A 20,384-nucleotide genomic window follows, 5' to 3' on the forward strand; every position below is an offset into this window, starting at 1 on the left:
TCTTTCACACTGAGTGCCACAAGGCTTTCCTGAACGTAATTTTTTTTGTCTGTAGTGTAAAAAATGAGGACAATTTATTGACGAAACAAAACATGGGTCAGTTTAGGAGCACTGAGAAAAACCGCGGCTTTGACGATCCCAAAATCGTGTTGTCTGAGATCACGATTTTCGGTCGAAAACGATAGATCGTTCAGCCCTAGGTAGCGGTCTGAGTGAATGGCCTTGACATCTGTGACGTCACAGCAGGAAGTCTATCGGTCTCATCGCCATTTCCGCTAGACTAAAACACAGAGCCGACTGCAACTCCGATCCTCCATTTTGAGCTAATTTATCGCCATGCCACATAGATGTGTTGCTGGCGGGTGCAACAACACGATAGAAGGTGGATTTATGTTGCATTCATGGTCCAAGAATGTTCAAACTGCAAAGATTTGGACGCGTTTTGCGAGAAGTTCACGGGCACATTGGGCGCCTACGAAGTGGTTTCTCCTCTGCTCTGCACATTTTACTGAAGACTCGTATGAGACCTCTGATCTGTTGAGGAGCGTTGGCTATAAGCCCGTATTGAAAGAGGGTGCAGTACCAACAATTAAAGGAAAAGAAAACTACAAGAAAAGGAAAGTTAAGTTCAGTTGCGTCAGTTCTCCCAGAGTGTGAGCCAAGGGATGTTGCTAAAACCCGGGATGGAACGGAACGGGACGGGACATATTATCACTCGGGCAGTGACCTCCCCGCGGCTGTTGCTAAAACTGGTGACATCTAGGCCTGTCACGATAACAAATTTTGTTGGACGATATATTGTCTCAGAAATTCTCATCTCATCTCATTATCTCTAGCCGCTTTATCCTGTCCTACAGGGTCGCAGGCAAGCTGGAGCCTATCCCAGCTGACTACGGGCGAAAGGCGGGGTACACCCTGGACAAGTCGCCAGGTCATCACAGGGCTGACACCATAGACACAGACAACCATTCACACTCACATTCACACCTACGGTCAATTTAGAGTCACCAGTTAACCTAACCTGCATGTCTTTGGACCGTGGGGGAAACCGGAGCACCCGGAGGAAACCCACGCGGACACGGGGAGAACATGCAAACTCCGCACAGAAAGGCCCTCGCCGGCCACGGGGCTCGAACCCGGACCTTCTTGCTGTGAGGCGACAGCGCTAACCACTACACCACCGTGCCACCCGTCTCAGAAATTATTGCGATAAACGATGTTATTGTTGATGTCTTTTCAAGACAATTTTATGCCACTAGTAAAATAATAATGATCATGCAAATACACCCTTTCAAAGAACAGTAAACTTTTTAATTAAGTCAACTTATTTAACTCAACAGTGGAACGTAAAAAATACATAACCTAAAGAAATAAAACAAAACCACTCACAACAAAAAGAATAAATAAAATACAATCTATAGCGCTTAAAAATTGCACTTAAATAAATATTAACTTGGCAAAGGGTAATAAAGACATTCTTTTCTTCACAGGCAACATTCTGCCAATCCAGTTTCCCGGAGATTAGTACCCAGATAAACAAAAAGTGCAAAGTAACAACGTATTGCCAGCTGTCATCTGGATAAAAGTGACAATTAGAACGAGATAACATGTAAGCAAGGGCGTAGGTTTGGTATTAACATTGGTGGGGACATAAACCCAATGCCAACCCCCAGTGGTGCCAACTTCAGGTCAACATTAGAGGGTCACAATATTTTGCTCCGTTGTGTTCCACCAAAAGAGTTTCCATCATCTCTCCAAAGCCCAGACTTTTAAAATTTGAAGTTCACAACTGTAGTAATTCATGAATAATAATAATAATAATAATAATAATAATAATAAGCAATTCATTTGATTAATTGCAAATCTTGCATGTGATGATTAACTCATTCTACCAATTTCCAAATGTGTTTTACAAGCGAATAACGCATTGACTGTCGGGAGGGTGTATGTTCCTTTCCCTCATAAATGGAAGTAAAACACATACGGAGCCTTAAACACTGCGTTCCATGAGGCTGGCAGGGGGAGTCGGCTCTCTTCTGTGTGATCTTTAACTCGTTTTAGAATGCTAGTTTAAGCTGATATGTGATTGATCTAACGGTAAAACAGGACGAGGACTCGAGAACTTTTTTGACATGTTAAAAGGTTACAATTTTACTTGGCAACAGAATGTATCGGAATTCTGATTGGTTGTTATATTATTGCCCTTTTGTTGACTTCTTGAACCCAGAGCAGAGGGAGAGGAGGGAGTGACGGGGTTCTACAGAGAAAAGTTTTTAGCTTACCGCTTTCAAATGAACCCCCTCGAAAACCAATCAGTTCAGCCTGTGTGTGTACTCGGCATGTGACGTTTTCAAAAGAGAGGCGGAGCAACCAAAAATTTCTGATCAAGAAGGCGGAGGCTGTTATGCTTATTACATGAAAATGTTTTATTTGATTAAAAGGTGTCTGGGCCACGAACAATGTCCACATCACCATCAGGTTGTTGTTTACATGTGTGTCATGTTACACAAACTTGGTCAGGGCTCTGCAGGTCTTAACTGAAGCGCTTCAAATTAAGGGTTAGCGGGCTGCTAAAGTTTGCAGGCACGTCACAAGCAAGACTCGGTGCAATATTAGCCAATGTTAGCGCAATTTGATATGATTTAATAATGTCTTTGTGACCTTAATGAACACCAGTTGTTGTCGATATCAAGTCGGATTGTTATTTACATGCCACACAAACTTAAACAGTCATACTCGTATGTTGTTGTCGTCACATACCGAATATGAACTGTTGTTAACTGATTCATTTTACAAGCTAATCTAACGTTACATTCCTCAAGGACAGTTTGCTAGCTAGCAGCCGGTCACTGCACTGCAACCGCACTTGCTAATTGACATGGTAGCCAAACTTGGTTGCTGTTTTCGCAACCACGCCCCCAGAGCGAATACTCATGAGCAAATTTTGCGTAGTTTCGCCCAGTGGAAACCTACAGTAACCATTTGTGTACCGCACATGGAGCGTGATTTTTTTCTTCGATCAGAAATATTAGTAGGGACACGTCCATACCGTCCATACCCAATTCTGCGCCTATGGTCTGTACAACAGAGCAATGTGTTGCTGTCTTTTCCCCATTCAGTGGATACCCTGGCTGGATAACCGTTGCATGCTGGGAGGCCCTGCCTCTGACAGAGAGCCGCATGAGATGACAGAAAACAGCGCGGGGTTTTATTCAGTCAATGGGTCAAGCTAATAGTCTGTCGACTTCCCTATGTAGATGTACAGTGCGTAAATGCCAAAATCGCAGTAAAAAAAAATTAATTTACCGTACAATAAGTCGGTATATTGAATATCGCGACAGGCCTAGTGACGTCCCATCCCGGGTTTTAATAATTGCCTGAGCCAAACAGTAACGGCGGAGTACTCAGTATGGAGAAAATGGAGAATGAGTGGAGCAGCCGTCTGATTTCTCCGCTGGATGTGCTTGCCTCAGCAGCAATATCTCGCCCTTACGTTGAAGAAGCAAATGAACTGAGAACTGAACAAACCTGAAAGTCGGATTGTTTCAAAACAATCGGCCACAAGGTCGGCCTTCAAGAAGTGAGAACACAGACGGGTAAGCTCCGACTCTCATTTGGATACAAAACAAAAACAACAACTCGTTGTTTACCTGCATTTAGATTAATACATGTAACTTGTATTGTGTGTTTAAGTTACAGGTATAAGATTATTTAATTTGCTTCAGAATGTGATTGTCTCAGTTCATCTGATTATTTAATTAGCCTTTTACATTTTATCAGTGAAAATGCATGCATGTACATGTATGTTGCATAAGTTATAACACCCATCCTGTTTTAATGAGAGTCAACCCACAATCAGTGAAGTCAAATCAGTCTTAGTTGAGCAAGTCGGTAACGGGATTTCTTACTTTCACCATAAATTTTTATTGATATGATTTTTGGTGGGCAGCACGGTGGTGTAGTGGTTAGCGCTGTTGCCTCACAGCAAGAAGGTTCTGGGTTCGAGCCCCGTGGCCGGCGAGGGCCTTTCTGTGTGGAGTTTGCATGTTCTCCCCGTGTCCGCGTGGGTTTCCTCCGGGTGCTCCGGTTTCCCCCACAGTCCAAAGACATGCAGGTTAGGTTAACTGGTGACTCTAAATTGACCGTAGGTGTGAATGTGAGTGTGAATGGTTGTCTGTGTCTATGTGTCAGCCCTGTGATGACCTGGTGACTTGTCCAGGGTGTACCCCGCCTTTCGCCCGTAGTCAGCTGGGATAGGCTCCAGCTTGCCTGCGACCCTGTAGAACAGGATAAAGCGGCTAGAGATAATGAGATGAGATGAGATGATTTTTGGTCTATAGCTGTCAAAGGCCTCGGCCTTAAAACCGGTTCCCGCTGTGACGTCACGCACTCAGGGCTGGCTGGCTCAGCGGGGCAGCTCGAATGCCAACTTTGCGGTCGATTTTAACTCTCAAAAATATATATTTTTAAAATTCCCATTTATGTAGCATACAAGAGTCAAGGTTGGAGATACTATCCACTCAGAAATGTATTTAAAAATAAAGGTTTTGCGTATCTGCTTTAAGGTTCTGTGCCAGAGTTTTCTGAATTCAAATCCCAGGACTACCAGAGAGTCACTGTCAGGGCCTTGAGCATTCCAGGGGGTCAGTGTAGACATTGTGGAGGACTACAAGTCAGTGTACACTGACAAAAGACTGGACTGGACTAAGATCCTTGAATAATAATGCCCATCTATAAGAAGGGCCAGAGTTGTCTATATGTTTTGAGGAGGTAGACGTCCTTTAACGTCTGCCTGACAGCGCGGAGGATCTTTTATGAGTCTGTGGTGGCCAGTGCTCTCTTGTTTGCTGCTGTATGCTGCAGCAGCGGGCTGAGGGTTACAGATGCCAACAGGCTGAACAAACTGATTTGCAGGGCCAGTGACATTGTGGGACTGAGGCAAGACTCTCTGGTGGTGGTGTCAGAGAGAAGGATGCTGTCCAAGTTACGTGGCATCTTGGAAAATGTAGCCCAAGCACTCCGTGATGTACTGGTCCAGCACAGGATTACATTTAGTGCAAGACTCGTTTTACTTAGCACAAGAATCAGTGCAAGATAGAAGTATGGATGTATGAATGGATCGATAGACCGTGACCTGTGTTACATGTGTTTTTGTGTCAACGTGCAGGTGTGCATTTGCAAATTTTACAGTGAACTAGAGAGCAAATATCAAATTCTGTGCCAAACTCACTTGGGCTATAGCTGAACTCTAGGCTTGTACTGGATCTTGTCACTTTGGAGAAGTCACTTTGTCATTTTATGCTGTCTTTTCCCTGTGCACTTTGCAGTACATGTATTTTTCATTGACTACATTTACAAGCAGTATAATAATCTAATAATGTTAGTGACAGTCAATTGGAATAGAAAATGTTTATTTAAACCCCTCAGTTGGAATAGAGGAAACTCAGAGATCGAAATGGGCGGTCGCCCACTCGCCAATGTGAGTTGGAAAGGGTACAGGCGACTAGTGACAACATGTACTCGACCAAGTGGGCGACTGGCTCGCCACGTTATATATATATCAAACTACTCACTGCCTCGATGGTTTCTATCAACGATTCTCTCCCATTTTAAGCAGAACTTGGTCTATTTTACCGTTTTTTACGATAATTTCAATAGATTTTGTGAGACATTTGTCAAGTTGGCATAGACGCGGGCGCCGCCATATTGTTTACGTGCACAGTATACACCGCTACATGCAGCATGGCTGTGCGAAGTTTCGTTTCTTCCCGTTCATTTTCGTTGCTGCCTGTGAAGACAAATGTAACTTGAACCGCTATTGATCAGATAGATTAGACCCCCGCGAAGTTTAAAAGTCCTTGGCTTGACATTTCTGACAGCTATCAAAACAAACGGATATCGCTCAACAAGTATGTGGCCCTTATTCAAGAGTGTTCACAAGAAGTCATCCACCATTCTACCCAAATCATCCACCAATCCATCTAGGAAATCAGAATGAGCCGAATCAACCTAGCACCAGCAAGGATACACGGATCAATCAACCTAAGCCCTAAGGTTTCGAAGATTGTGATGATGAGATGACTGAGGAAGAAGTTTATAGACAGTTGAAATTGATCACTCATGTATAATATGGTTGTATAGACCCCTTTCACTGACGTCACCCGAAACCGGAAGTAAACAGACCCTGCACCATTTTGGAAGACCAACAAACTCGTGATTAGGGGGAAATAAGTGAACCCACGAGAATAAAGTGGAGTGGCAAACGACTTAAACAAACAAATCTGATCTGTTTTATTTATGATTTATTGGCCCAACAGTAGACTTGAAAGAAACCTGTGTGAGACTTGGCAAAAAACTGTGGATATAATGGATAAGTCTGTGCATGATCTGCGGACACTTTGAGGTAAGCAAACGCAAGAAATTCAGATTTAAAACATGCTAAAGTGGCCCCAAGTTGATAACTGTATGACGAGCAAGTCTCCCAGACTTCTACAATTTAATAATAATAATAATTTAGGATGGTTTGGGGCTTGCTCGCTGCTGCCAGGTTGGTTGTTGAGTAGCCTGACTTTTTTTTTTTTTCCCTTGCGTGTGGTATCATTGTTGACGTGAGGTTGTTTTTTGAACATGCCAATGCGGACACGATTTCCCCTGATGAGTTATGACTTCAGACGCGATGCGTGTGTGGAGGTGTGGAGTCCGCGTGATATGTGCGTAAGATAGGCTTCTCATGGTGTTTGGAGATCCGCGCTCTGAGACAAGCGCAAGCACACACACCCCCAAGGGAAAAAAAGGGACCCCCCCGAAAATATCGGCATAGTTCGAACACTGAGTGTAGGCACTGGGTGTAAACAACAAATAGTTTACAATGTCTGGGTAGCAAACAGATGGCAGAATTGGTGTCCGGTCCTCCTTATGTTTCCATTCTCCCTTGCCCTGAGTCTTATCATATGGGTCAAACCCATCAATCACAGCCAGTTTCTCCACATACCGTGCCCTTTCTGAAACTGGTAATGTACTCACATAACCAGAATTATCAGCCATCGTGTCACTTTACTCTCGCTCGTACTTTGTTTTATATTGTGAGTGCATGTACTTGGTCTTCCAATATGGCACCTAACAAAATCTCGCGGCGCGGTGACGTCATGTGAAAGGGGTCTATTATATGAATAAATATATAAAATCGGCTTGAAATTTGTAATTATAAATACGGACCAGTGCTACTTCATTCGGACCAGTACCTCTGAAAGACACTGGTCCAAATGGACCAGTGCTCCCAAATTCCCGTTTCGATCCCTGGAAACTGAGGCCAATCCTAATAAAATTTCTATCCAAACTGAATGACGGGGGTTATCCGGTAAATAATCCATTAAATACAAAAATTAACCTAGATTTCTTATATTACTCCCATATAACAGCCTTTAATGTTGGTAATATAAGATTAGTAAAGGCATTACACTGATGTATAACGTGCGGGTTTTTTTTCAACAAGTAGAACAAAAGTCGCTGAACAACTTGACTGTGATGATAACACTCTTTCTCGCTGTCCGTTTAATAAATCATACGTGGGTGATAATCTAATGCAAAGCTATCAACATCATGATCAACGCGTGAAACTTTTGCAGCCTGTACTTACTATTTTGGCTTTTTATTTAAATCATTTAAAACACATTAGACATGAGCAGTGCGATTAAAAAGAGCAGAATGTGTTCAATAGAGTCACGTGCTGTATGTTGTTTTGGTAACTTTGGATCGTGTTACATGTATTAATGCATATAAATGACATATTACACTCCTAATGCATTGTTGAATCAGGATAAACGCAGTTAGAAATAACTACACTGGAGACTCTGAACATACAACCTTAATGCACTGTGATCATTATTTCAGTTCGAGCGCAATATTCAAATAAGCTAGCTAACAGTTCAAAAGCTAGCTCATTTGAATATTGAATATAGCCACAGTTGAGCGAGGCACCTAACTCCCAACTGCTCCCCGGGCGCTGTTAGCATGGCTGCCCACTGCTCTGGGTATGTGTGTGTGCGCACACGCATGTGTGTGTTCACTGCTTCAGATGGGTTAAATGCAGAGAGGAATTTCACAAGCGTGTGATGAATAAAGTTGTTCTTCTAAGTGCAAGTGTGGAAAGTTATCAACATTACAAGAACTGGATCATTGTGTTAAACTTTGCAGCTTGTACTTACTATTTTGGCTTTGAGAGCTGATCGCTGTGGATTATTTAAATATTGACAGCAATGGAAACACTACTACAGTGATCCACTCATTAAGGATGAGAGAATATAAACTTATATGGTGCGAATGGATGGTTTTACATGTACATACAGTGAACAGGGCAACATCTGGGATTCAGCCAAACTGTGCGTTGTAGTGTACTTTAAAGTTTAGTTTCTGTGACTTTTATACAGATTTCTGGCAGGATATACATGTACATACATATAAAATCCAGTGAAATATTGGCAAAACAAACATAACCGTGGATACATGAATAAAAATGAAACCACTTTAATGGAACACTTGTACTCCTGTTCATTCATGTAATTATCCAATCATGTGGCAGCACTGCAGTGCTTAAAGTCATGTAGATACAGGTAAAGCGCTTCAGTTCAGTTCACATCAAACAACAGACTGGGGAGGAATATGATCTCGGTGACGTTGACCATGGCATGGTTGTTGGTGCCCAACAGGCTGGTTTGAGTATAACAGAAACTGCTGATTTCCTGGGAGTTTCATACACAGTCGCGCTATATATATATATATATATATGAGTGATTCCACGCTTATGGGTACTGAAATGGGGACATGAACTTATTTTTAAAAATTCACCTAAAACCATTTCTTTTTTTACCATCAGGTCACAAAACATGTAATCTTTAATGAATGATATGTTAAAAGATAGCTTTAATTTTCTGAGATGTAATAAAAACATATTTATATGCCAAAGTCAGAACGTAACAGAAGTGTTGTGGACATATATATTCTCAATTTTAACAATGTAGAATTACTTTTTGAAACATAGGAAGGTGATGTTTTAGCAAATATAATTAATAAACATGTGTAGTAGAATAAACATACACATTCTTTCAATAAGATTAACATGGTATAGAGCTAGATTGTAATTAATTTGTAACAGACACGAGATGGACAATCGTAACAGAAGTAATGTAACAGACATCATTTTGGAACTCATAGGCTTGACTTTGGCATATAAATATGTTTTTATTACATCTCAGAAAATTAAAGTTATCTTTTAACATATCATTCATTAAAGATTACATGTTTTGTGACCTGATGGTAAAAAAAAGAAATGGTTTTGGGTGAATTTTTAAAAATAAGTTCATGTCCCCATTTCAGTACCCATAAGCGTGGAATCACTCATCTCATCTCATCTCATCTCATTATCTCTAGCCGCTTTATCCTTCTACAGGGTCGCAGGCAAGCTGGAGCCTATCCCAGCTGACTACGGGCGAACGGCGGGGTACACCCTGGACAAGTCGCCAGGTCATCACAGGGCGGAATCACTCATATATATATATATATATATATATATATATATATATATATATATATATATATATATAAACACACACACACACACACACACACAGAACATGCCTACAACTTTCAAGGTGCAAATTGTTGTTTTATTGTGACAAACAATAATTAAGATGAAAAAACAGAAATCTGGAGTGTGCATAGGTATTCACCCCGCCCAAAGTCAATACTTTGTAGAGCCACCTTTTGCTACAATTCCAGCTGCAAGTTTCTTGGGGTGTGTCTCTATTAGCTTAGCACATCTAGCCACTGGGATTTTTGCCCATTCCTCAAGGCAAAACTGCTCCAACTCCTTCAAGTTAGATGGGTTGCATTGATGTACAGCAATCTTCAAGTTATGCCACAGATTCTCAATTGGATTGAGATCTGGGCTTTGATGAGGCCATTCCAAGACATTTAAATGTTTCCCTTTAAACCGCTCCAGTGTAGCTTTAGCAGTACATTTTAGGGTCATTGTCCTGCTGGAACGTGAACCTTCGTCCCAGTCTCAAACCTCTGGCCGACTCAAACAGGTTTTCCTCCAGAATTGCCCTGTATTTAGTGCCATCCATCTTTCCTTCAGTCCTGACCAGCTTTCCTGTCCCTGCAGATGAAAAACATCCCCACAGCATGACGCTGCCACCTCCATGCTTCACTGTAGGAATGGTGTTCTCAAAGTGTTGAGTTTGCGCCACACATGCCGTTTCTCATGATGGCCAAAAAGATCAATTTTAGTTTCATTTGACCAGAGAATCTCTTTCCATGTGTTTGGGGAGTCTGCCACATGCTGTTGGACAAACTCCAAAGATGTTTTCTTAAGTAATGGCTTTTTTCTGGCCACTCTTCCATAAAGCCCTGTTCTGTGGAGTGTACAGCTTAAAGTGGTCCTATGGACAGATACTCCCATCTCTGCTGTGGATTTTTGCAGCTCCTTCAGTGTTATATTTGGTGCCTTTGTTGCATCTTTGATTAATGCTGTCCTTGCCTGGTCTGTGAGTTTTGGTGGGTGCCCTTCTCTTGTCAGGTTTGTAGTGGTAACATTTTCTTTCCATGTTGCTATAATGGATTTAATGGCGCTCCCTGGGATATTCAAAGTTTGGGATATTTTTATAACCCAACCCTGATCTATACTTCTCCACAACTTTGTCTCTGACCTGTTTGGAGGCTGCTTGGTTTTCATGTTGCTTGCTTAGTAGTGTTGCAGAGTCAGGGCCCTTCCAGAACAGGTTGATTTATACAGACATCATGTGACAGATCATGTGACACTTCGATTGCACACAGGTGGATCTTAATCAACTAATTATGTGACTTATGAAGTGAATTGGCTGGACCAGCTCTTTCTTAGGAGTTTCATATGAAAGGGGGTGGATATTTATGCACACTCCAGATTTCTGTTTTTTCACCTTAATTATTGTTTGTGTCACAATAAAACAACAATTTGCACCTTTAAAGTTGTAGGCATCTTGTGTAAATCAAATGCTGCTCACCCCAAAAAAATCCATTTTAATTCCAGCTTGTAATACGACAAAACAGAACAAACACGAATATTATATATATATATATATATATATATATATATATATATATATATATATATATATATATATATATATATATATATATCCCAGCTGACTACGGGTGAAAGGCGGGGTACACCCTGGACAAGTCGCCAGGTCATCACAGGGCTGACACATAGACACAGACAACCATTCACACTCACATTCACACCTACGATCAATTTAGAGTCACCAGTTAACCTAACCTGCATGTCTTTGGACTGTGGGGGAAACCGGAGCACCCGGAGGAAACCCACGCGGACACGGGGAGAACATGCAAACTCAGCACAGAAAGGCCCTCGCCGGCCACGGGGCTCGAACCCGGACCTTCTTGCTGTGAGGCGACAGCGCTAACCACTACCACACACACACACACACACACACACACACACACGATAGTCCTATAGGTACAGAGGAAAATGGCCAGATTGTTTCAAGCTGCCAAGGATATACTAAGTGATATAATCACTCTTTACAACTGTGGTGAGCAGAAAAGCATCTTAGCACGCACAAAACATTGAACCATGTGGTGGATGGGCTACAACAGCAGAAGACCACATTGCGTTCTGCTCCTGTCAGCCAAGAACAGGAATCTGAGGCTAGAGTGGGTACAGGTTCACCAGAACTGGACAGTTAAAAATGCAAAAACATCACCTGGTCTCATTAACAATGTGTGCACCCTCACACAGCTGCTGCTCACTGGATTATTTTTCTACACAAAATCACAAATTTCCCTCATTTTTCAGGGCACAATTTATTCCCATTCTAATGTTTGTTGTGAACTAAAACTCTTTACATATATCTGCTTCTTTGCATTGCATCACTGTCACGCTGGGAACATTGCTGATTGGACAACTTGATGAATGAGCAAGTGTACAGATGATCCTATTCAAGAGGCTGGTACGGTATGTGTATATGCCCTGGTATGAGCACAGTGTTTATCCCTATATGGCATATCAACATTATTGACGTTTGCATTCAACAACTAAATCTTATTTTTTATTCTATCCACATTCACTGGATATGAGCAATCATGCGCTCTGACTGGCTACTCTACTACAAGGATATCAGCTCATATACCACGAGTAGAGAAAAACAAAATGGCGGAGCGTGTTACTGAACCAACCGAGGACGAAATAAAAACTCTACTCGAAAACAAAACCCAAAAAAATACAAAACAAACAACAAAATATGGAATAAAAGTATTTGATGGTAAGAATGGATCTTTTTTTTTTATCTTTCAAGAATTATCATCAATGCATTTTTCACAAATCGCTCCTGTCATTTCGCCAGTTTGTTTACATTCTAAGCGGAAAGGATTTTGTCTGACGTTTTGTATAAAGATTTTATTTATCAAATTTGCAAAAAATAAAAATAAAAATGCTCCGTTTCTCAAAATGCAGTGAATGTGGACAGAATAAAACAGTTATTCCACTCAATCTCATCGTACATAGCTTATAGCCGACTTGGTGCTACGTGCCTCGCCAGTTACTGCGGTCTCAAAAGTAGCCGGTCACCGGCGGCAAATCGCCGTCTGTGGCTTGTTATGCCGCCGGCTATTGTCAGTCGAGTCACACAATTTAATATTAAATATTTCTGACGGCAAAAAAAGTCGTGAACGTAAATTTCATCCACTATGTCATGTATGTCCGTTGCCGCATCAACTTTGTTTACATCCTCGACATGAGTGCAGCCATTACTGCCCCTTGTGCCATATGTAAGCCGTACTCTGATTGGCTTAGAGTGTTCCATGGACTGTGAATGGTTCATACCATCATGTGACTCACAAATGGCGACGAAGAGAGTTGCAAGCGGCTCCATGCTGGATGCGTGGCTAAAAAGGTCTAGAGGGAAAGGTAAGTACGTTTTGAACGCAAATTTATTGTCATTGTGTTGATATAGAAAAATAAATACATCTTAGTCCACCGTTTCTCAGCCTTGCTTAAGACGTATTATAATCGCAGATCGTAAAGTTGACTCTGCGTTTGACAGCTGCTCGAAAAAACAAACTGCGTGCGTAACAACGCTAATCAAGCTTAAGCTAGACGACCCGCCTCAAATACCCGTCCTGGGTAAATGCTATCCCAATTTTAGATGACCTGTTCCAAACCATCCCGCCCCATGAAAAATTCGTACTTGCATCTCTCTCTCCCTATATATATATATATATATATATATATATATATATATATATATATATATATATATATATATACATATATATACACTCATATTTGTTGTGCCTAACCCGCACTAAATAACTAGATTTATATAATTTCTATTCAGTAGGCCCCTACATGATGAGGTTGATGAGATTTGGATAAAAGTTATTTTCAATAGAAATGCTGAGACGGTCAATGAGTGCTGCTAGCTGCTGTTTTTTAATAACGATGAAGTCAGCTGATGAAGGACATGTAGCTGCATTTTATGTAACAGTTTATTGACTGCCAAAAAATAAACACTTTGATTATAATTGAAGTTGTTTTGTTCTTCATCTGTATTCAAGATTTCACCATATTCAATAGTATTAGAGAATCTGGAGAAACTTGTCACCTTAGCTTAGTCAAGGTGCACATCAGACTTAAAATTATTATATCATCCATATGTGGATTTCAATCGGACTACTTTTTATGTGTTTGTTTCCAAATATTTCTGAAATTTGATAAAATGACTGAGGTATGGTTTCATATTTCAAGTTTCCAAATAGTATTGATTACCCTTTATTTTCACTGTTAAAAGTTACCAGAGGCCACCATTTCTCAGTGCATTTCATAAAATTTTCCGTGCCCAAAGGGGGGCGCACCCAACCTCTGAAACCCCCCCTGCACGCTTTGCGTGCATTATGTCTGCCGCTGGCAGACATTTTACCATTTTGCACCCTGCTGTAAATGATTTCTCATCTCATCTCATTATCTGTAGCCGCTTTATCCTGTTCTACAGGGTCGCAGGCAAGCTGGAGCCTATCCCAGCTGACTACGGGCGAAAGGCGGGGTACACCCTGGACAAGTCGCCAGGTCATCACAGGGCTGACACATAGACACAGACAACCATTCACACTCACACCTACGCTCAATTTAGAGTCACCAGTTAACCTAACCTGCATGTCTTTGGACTGTGGGGGAAACCGGAGCACCCGGAGGAAACCCACGCGGACACGGGGAGAACATGCAAACTCCGCACAGAAAGGCCCTCGCCGGCCCCGGGGCTCGAACCCAGGACCTTCTTGCTGTGAGGTGACAGCGCTAACCACTACACCACCGTGCCGCCCTGTAAATGATTTGTACCCTGCTATTCTCCCAAACTTTGAAGCCCCTGCAGTTATCAGCTCATGTACAACTCGATTGTGTGGAATAACTTAAATATTCTAATGCGGTCTTAAAAGGACTTTTCACAATTTTTTTTTTTTTTTTTGTGACTGAATGCCATCTGATCACTGAGGGTCCGTTTACACGAGGACACTGTCGGGTAAAAACGACTAAATATTTTATCAGAAGTGCCTTTCGTCTACACGGGGACGGCGTTTCCGAGGCTGAAAAACGGATAAAATTGAAAACGCCTTCCAGAGTGGATAAGTTAAAAACGGCCCCCGTTGCATATCCGTCTAAACTACCCAATACGCGAAACTCTGCTCGGATCTGCTCACGTTGGGTATGCGTTTACGTCATACATATGTCATATACTGCACATGCCAGCCCGGGAAGTAAGAAAGTAAGTAAAAAAGTAAGAGCATGTCTGATTACATCGATCCAACGGACCTTCAAGCTGCTCTGTGTTTTAATGCAGTAGATGTGTTTTCCTGCTCACCCGCCCGGCTGGAGCTCCTCAGTTTGGTGTCACCAAGTTACACACGCACGCGCGCGCCGCCTATTCAAGCCGCTCGTGAAACCATAAACCCGAGACTGAAAACAAAACTAGCAGCCGAACGGGTTTATTTTGCTGAGATGGACACTGCCTTTTCTCTTCTTCACCGAAACAAGAGTGAGTGTTACTTAATAAAGGCAGATTAAAAGAGTTTCGGTTTGCTCCTGCTCCTCCCTCGAGCACTACAGTACCTCAGCCGGACCGGTGTTCTGTAAAGTTATCCTAGCAAGTTCTCATACAGACCGTTTTATTATTCAAAACAAGTCATTACAAATTATTTGACTCGGCCAAAGACTCGACCAATACGCACAAAACGTAAAAATCGGCAAATGCGTGAAATTCTCACCGATTTTCTATCAGCCCAGCTGATCGGTGGGACAAAACTACTGTTGAATTTTCCTACCCTCCTGGATTTCGCACATGCGTAGTAGGCTTGGTAGGATAACTTGACAGAACAGCAGCGCAGATGTGCAGATCAGACAAGACAGAAGACGTTGCGCATGCGTGCAGACATAGCGGAGACATTTATGCGTCACCGTATAGACGCAGATTTCCTCCTTGAAAACGGTCGTGTAGACGCGGAAAAAAGTGAGAACGAAAACGGACTTTTGCGTTTTTGTTTTATACCGTCCCCGTGTAAAGTGGGCCTGAAAATGCCAGGACATACTCATACTCAGTCGTACTCACCTTCCCCTAGATAGTAGCGAAGCCGAAGGTCCCAGGCCAGTAGGGCCTCCTTACTATCAAATCCCAGCTGAACAATCTGACTCAGACTTAGGATAGTCAGAGCATATGCAACTCCTTCGCTGCTCCCTCCTGCCTCCAGACCACAGATGTGCTCCAAAACCACGCTGCTCCGTTCCTTCGCACCACGCTCCTTAGACACCAACAACACCAGGCAGTCTGTTACAGAGAAAGAAACTGAGAAACAAGCTTTGAAAGTATATATGTACCTTTTGTTTTTCATGCCAATAAAACACCTTGATGTGACCTGAATTGGCAGGGAGATGAGAGGAACGTGGGGTGTTTGTGTAAATAAGACAGGTGTAAAATATCCCTGTTCCCAGTTCCAGGAAATGCAGCAACTGTCAAAACATCACCCTTCGTTTTCTCATCCATTCACTACATCACATATATTGGCCATGGACAGCTGTCACAACAGCTACATTAGGAGTGTGACCTCTACACTCACACATTCATTCACACTCATACACATGCAACTAAATGATACATCCAACTCGATGGGGTTAATTTATAGTAACATGTTTAAACATAAAAACACAAAAAGTATGAGAACTGCTAACTAACAGGGTCTGCAGGAAGAGCAGCAGGGCAGTTAGTAGGCACTTTCAGACCAAACAGTTCAAGGATCTTATTGAGAGGAAGTGCCCAATGAGGAGTTCCCCCGAAACCTGCATTCCTTCAAGGGCTTTTTTCTATTACTTCCGAGCATGAATACTTAAGTGACATACAGTGGTGCTTGAAAGTTTGTGAACCCTTTAGAATTTTCTATATTTCTGCATAAATATGACCTAAAGCATCATCAGATTTTCACACAAGTCCTAAAAGTAGATAAAGAGAACCCAGTTAAACAAATGAGGCAGAAATATTATACTTGGTCATTTATTTATTGAGGAAAACGATCCAATATTATAACATCTGGGCCAGGACGGCTTGCCATCACTGATGGAACAATGGATTTTTAATTATACCAGCGAATTCTAAAGGAAAACGTCAGGACATCTGTCCATGAACCGAATCTCAAGAGAAGGTGGGTCATGCAGCAAGACAACGACCCTAAGCGCACAAGTCGCTCTACCAAAGAATGGAATGGCCAAGTCAAAGTCCTGACCTTAATCCAATCAAAATGTTGTGGAAGGACCTGAAGCAAGCAGCTCATGTGAGGAAACCCACCAACATCCCAGAGTTGAAGCTGTTCTGTATGGAGGAATGGGATAAAATTCCTCCAAGCCGGTGTGCAGGACTGATCAACAGTTACCGCAAACGTTTAGTTGCAGTTATTGCTGCACAAGATACTGAAAGCAAAGGTTCACATACTTTTCCCACTCACAGATATGTAATAGGGGCAGCACGGTGGTGTAGTGGTTAGCGCTGTCGCCTCACAGCAAGAAGGTCCTGGGTTCGAGCCCTGTGGCCGGCGAGGGCCTTTCTGTGCGGAGTTTGCATGTTCTCCCCGTGTCTGCGTGGGTTTCCTCCGGGTGCTCCGGTTTCCCCCACAGTCCAAAGACATGCAGGTTAGGTTAACTGGTGACTCTAAATTGAGCGTAGGTGTGAATGTGAGTGTGAATGGTTGTCTGTGTCTATGTGTCAGCCCTGTGATGACCTGGCGACTTGTCCAGGGTGTACCCCGCCTTTCGCCCGTAGTCAGCTGGGATAGGCTCCAGCTTGCCTGCGACCCTGTAGAAGGATAAAGTGGCTAGAGATAATGAGATGAGATATGTAATACTGGAACATTTTCCTCAATAAATAAATGACCAAGTCTAATATTTTTGTCTCATTTGTTTAACTGGGTTCTCTTTATCTACTTTTAGGACTTGTGTGAAAACCTGATGATGTTTTAGGTCATATTTATGCAGAAATATAGAAAATTCTAAAGGGTTCACAAACTTTCAAACACCACTGTAAAGTGAAGTGGCCTGCAGAAAAAGCTAGCAAATTTTTAAATCATTTTATTTTTATATTTTGTTTAGATGCATTGAAATCGCACTGTATTTCCTCCATCATATATATATATATATATATATATATATATATATATATATATATATATATATATATATATATATATAAATAAAGCCTGGACTTCACTGTCGGTTTATTTGTCCATATTATTTAGTTTTTTAGCGATATCATTAAAAGCTGTTCTTTACATGGTTAACATTTGACATATATTTCTAAAAATGCCAGTTGCCAGTGTTGCATTGACTTGTGTTCAACCAATCACCGTACCCTTACGTGTACATGTACCTTCCCTTGAAGTGGGAGATATAAAAGTCCCCCAGAACAGCATTCTAAAAGCAAAAACCATTCTCAGTTCCTGCAATGACCTGAGACACACAAAAATGGGGAACTTCTTCCAACAGTTTTAAGAACTATGAAAAAGTTCCTCGGGTCCGAAAGCGCCTAATGACAGATTTGCCATAGTCACAAAATAAATCAAGCTAGTTTAAAAACCCCTTATAGCAAATAAACATGTTTAAAATAAATTTGCCTCAAATAAAGGCAAAGTATAAGTGCAGGCAATGGGTCTATGATCTCAGTAACCATTTCTATTTTAAGAAATACTACAAATTAAGTGGCAGATTAGAGAACAGATAATGTCCACACATCAGAAATGCGTGTACACCACGGCGACCCATGTAAAAGCTGTGAAAGAGGAAAAAAAAATCTCCCTTTTTCCAGTGTCTGAATTTGTTTGGATTAGATTCAGGTCTTCTGTGTGGTTGGGATGGAAATTTTGCTGAAACATGGCAACCCAGGTTGAACAAAGATATCTAAAACTGATCAAAACAAGCTGCTTGACTGTATGATAAATGACTATGTTGTTGGCTCTCAACCCCATGTTACAAGGTTACTCTAGAATGTAACAATATATGTAGTAGCCTTTAGTGTAATTTAAATGTGATTTCAATTTTGATTTGAATTTAGTTTTAAGCTATTACGTTATTAACATCATCCTACCTCACAAAAACCTGGAGCCATGAGCTACTGCTGTCTGATTTATAATTTACAACGTGAATAAAACGTCATTTTCAAAGTGAATAAAATGTGATGTGGTTCCTGCACATCCTAAGACAGCACAATTTAACCTCGTGAAGAGCTTGATGATGAGCGGATGAGATGTAGCCTATCAGGTGAGTCTGAAAAACACTGGGATGAAGGTACGTTATAATCAATACATTATTATAAAATAATCATTTTCAAATAATTTGTAATTGGGGTGGGGGGGGGGGGGGGGGGGGGGGGGGGGTGGGGACATTGTTAATGTGTGTGATGTGATGTAGTGAGTGTGAGTGAGTGTGTGCATGAGTGAGTAAATGATTGTGTGAGTGTGACTGAGTGAGTGAGCGAGCAAGCGAGTGTAAGTCATCATCTCTAGCCACTTTATCCTTCTACAGGGTCGCAGGCGAGCTGGAGCCTATCCCAGCTGACTACGGGCAAAAGGCGGGGTACACCCTGGACAAGTCGCCAGGTCATCACAGGGCTGACACATAGACACAGACAACCATTCACACCTACGATCAATTTAGAGTCACCAGTTAACCTAACCTGCATGTCTTTGGACTGTGGGGGAAACCGGAGCACCCGGAGGAAACCCACGCGGACACGGGGAGAACATGCAAACTCCACACAGAAAGGCCCTCGCCGGCCACGGGGCTCGAACCCGGACCTTCTTGCTGTGAGGTGACAGCGCTAACCACTACACCACCGTGCCGCCCGCGAGTGTAAGTGAGTAAGTAAATGTGTGAGTGAGTGAATGATTGAGTGAGTGAGTGAATGATTGTGTGTGTGCATGAGTGAGTGACTGACAGTGAATGATTGTGTAAGTGTGATTGAGTGTGTGAGTGAATGATTGTGTGAGTGATTGTGCGAGTGATTGAATGATTGTGCGCACATGTGTGCGTGTAACTGAGCGCGAGTGAGTGAGTGAATGATTGTGTGAGTAAGTGTGTGATTGAGTGTGTGTGAATGAGAGTGAGTACAAGAGTGAGTGTGTGCACAAGTGAGTGTGTGAATGAGTGAGTGCGTGAGTGATGGGATTTGAGTTTCCACGAGTGAGGGAGGGAGGGAGTGTTAAAGTATGTGAGGTGTTGAGTTGTTTAGTATGATGGGTCTGGCCCAAACAGTGTTTGCTGTATGAGAATTTGACCTCAGGTCCAATCTAATTCACGACTCTTTGTCCTGCTCGACGGTTTTACAGACAGCTCCACTAAAACAACATCACTATTTGATCGGTACCGCGCATCAAATGATACTCTGGGCTCGAATGAGTTCTTGGTATCGTACTGGAAATATTCAAACACACAACCACTGTGTCTTTAAATGTAATTCAACACATGCTGATCTAAACTGGGACAGCCAAAGTTGTGAATGGGGAACATGATATAAGCAAATGATCCAAGGATATCTGCTGAATATAGGACTATAACATAATGCTAAGTCGACTCCTGCACAAGGAAGCAGATGAGGAAAGTTGAAAACACGTTTCGAAAATACTCCACTCACACATTTATCAGGAAATACTTCTCAGAAGCTTCCATTTATTTACTTATTTAAAATGTTGCAGTTCTACACTACCGTTCAAAAGTTTGGGGTCACCCAGACAATTTTGTGTTTTCCATGAAAAGTCACACTTTTATTTACCACCATAAGTTGTAAAATGAATAGAAAATA

The 20,384-nt window shown here is 41.9% G+C and overlaps 1 protein-coding gene across 11 annotated transcripts in view; it reads right to left on the minus strand.

Moving 5' to 3' along the window:
* LOC132883405 (protein Dok-7-like) overlaps positions 1-20,384 on the minus strand; it is a 105,188-nt gene that overhangs the window by 80,840 nt on the left and 3,964 nt on the right. For all 11 annotated transcript variants that reach the window (XR_009654317.1, XM_060917007.1, XM_060917006.1 and 8 more), the window contains exon 3: positions 15,657-15,872. Coding sequence is in view for 10 of the 11 variants with exons in the window: in XM_060917007.1 (XP_060772990.1) it covers positions 15,657-15,872 (216 nt within the window). In the remaining variant the exon portion in view is untranslated. The remainder of the gene's footprint in view (positions 1-15,656; positions 15,873-20,384) is intronic.

The sequence above is a fragment of the Neoarius graeffei genome, chromosome 3, assembly GCF_027579695.1.
Source record: "Neoarius graeffei isolate fNeoGra1 chromosome 3, fNeoGra1.pri, whole genome shotgun sequence".
Lineage (NCBI taxonomy): Eukaryota > Metazoa > Chordata > Actinopteri > Siluriformes > Ariidae > Neoarius > Neoarius graeffei.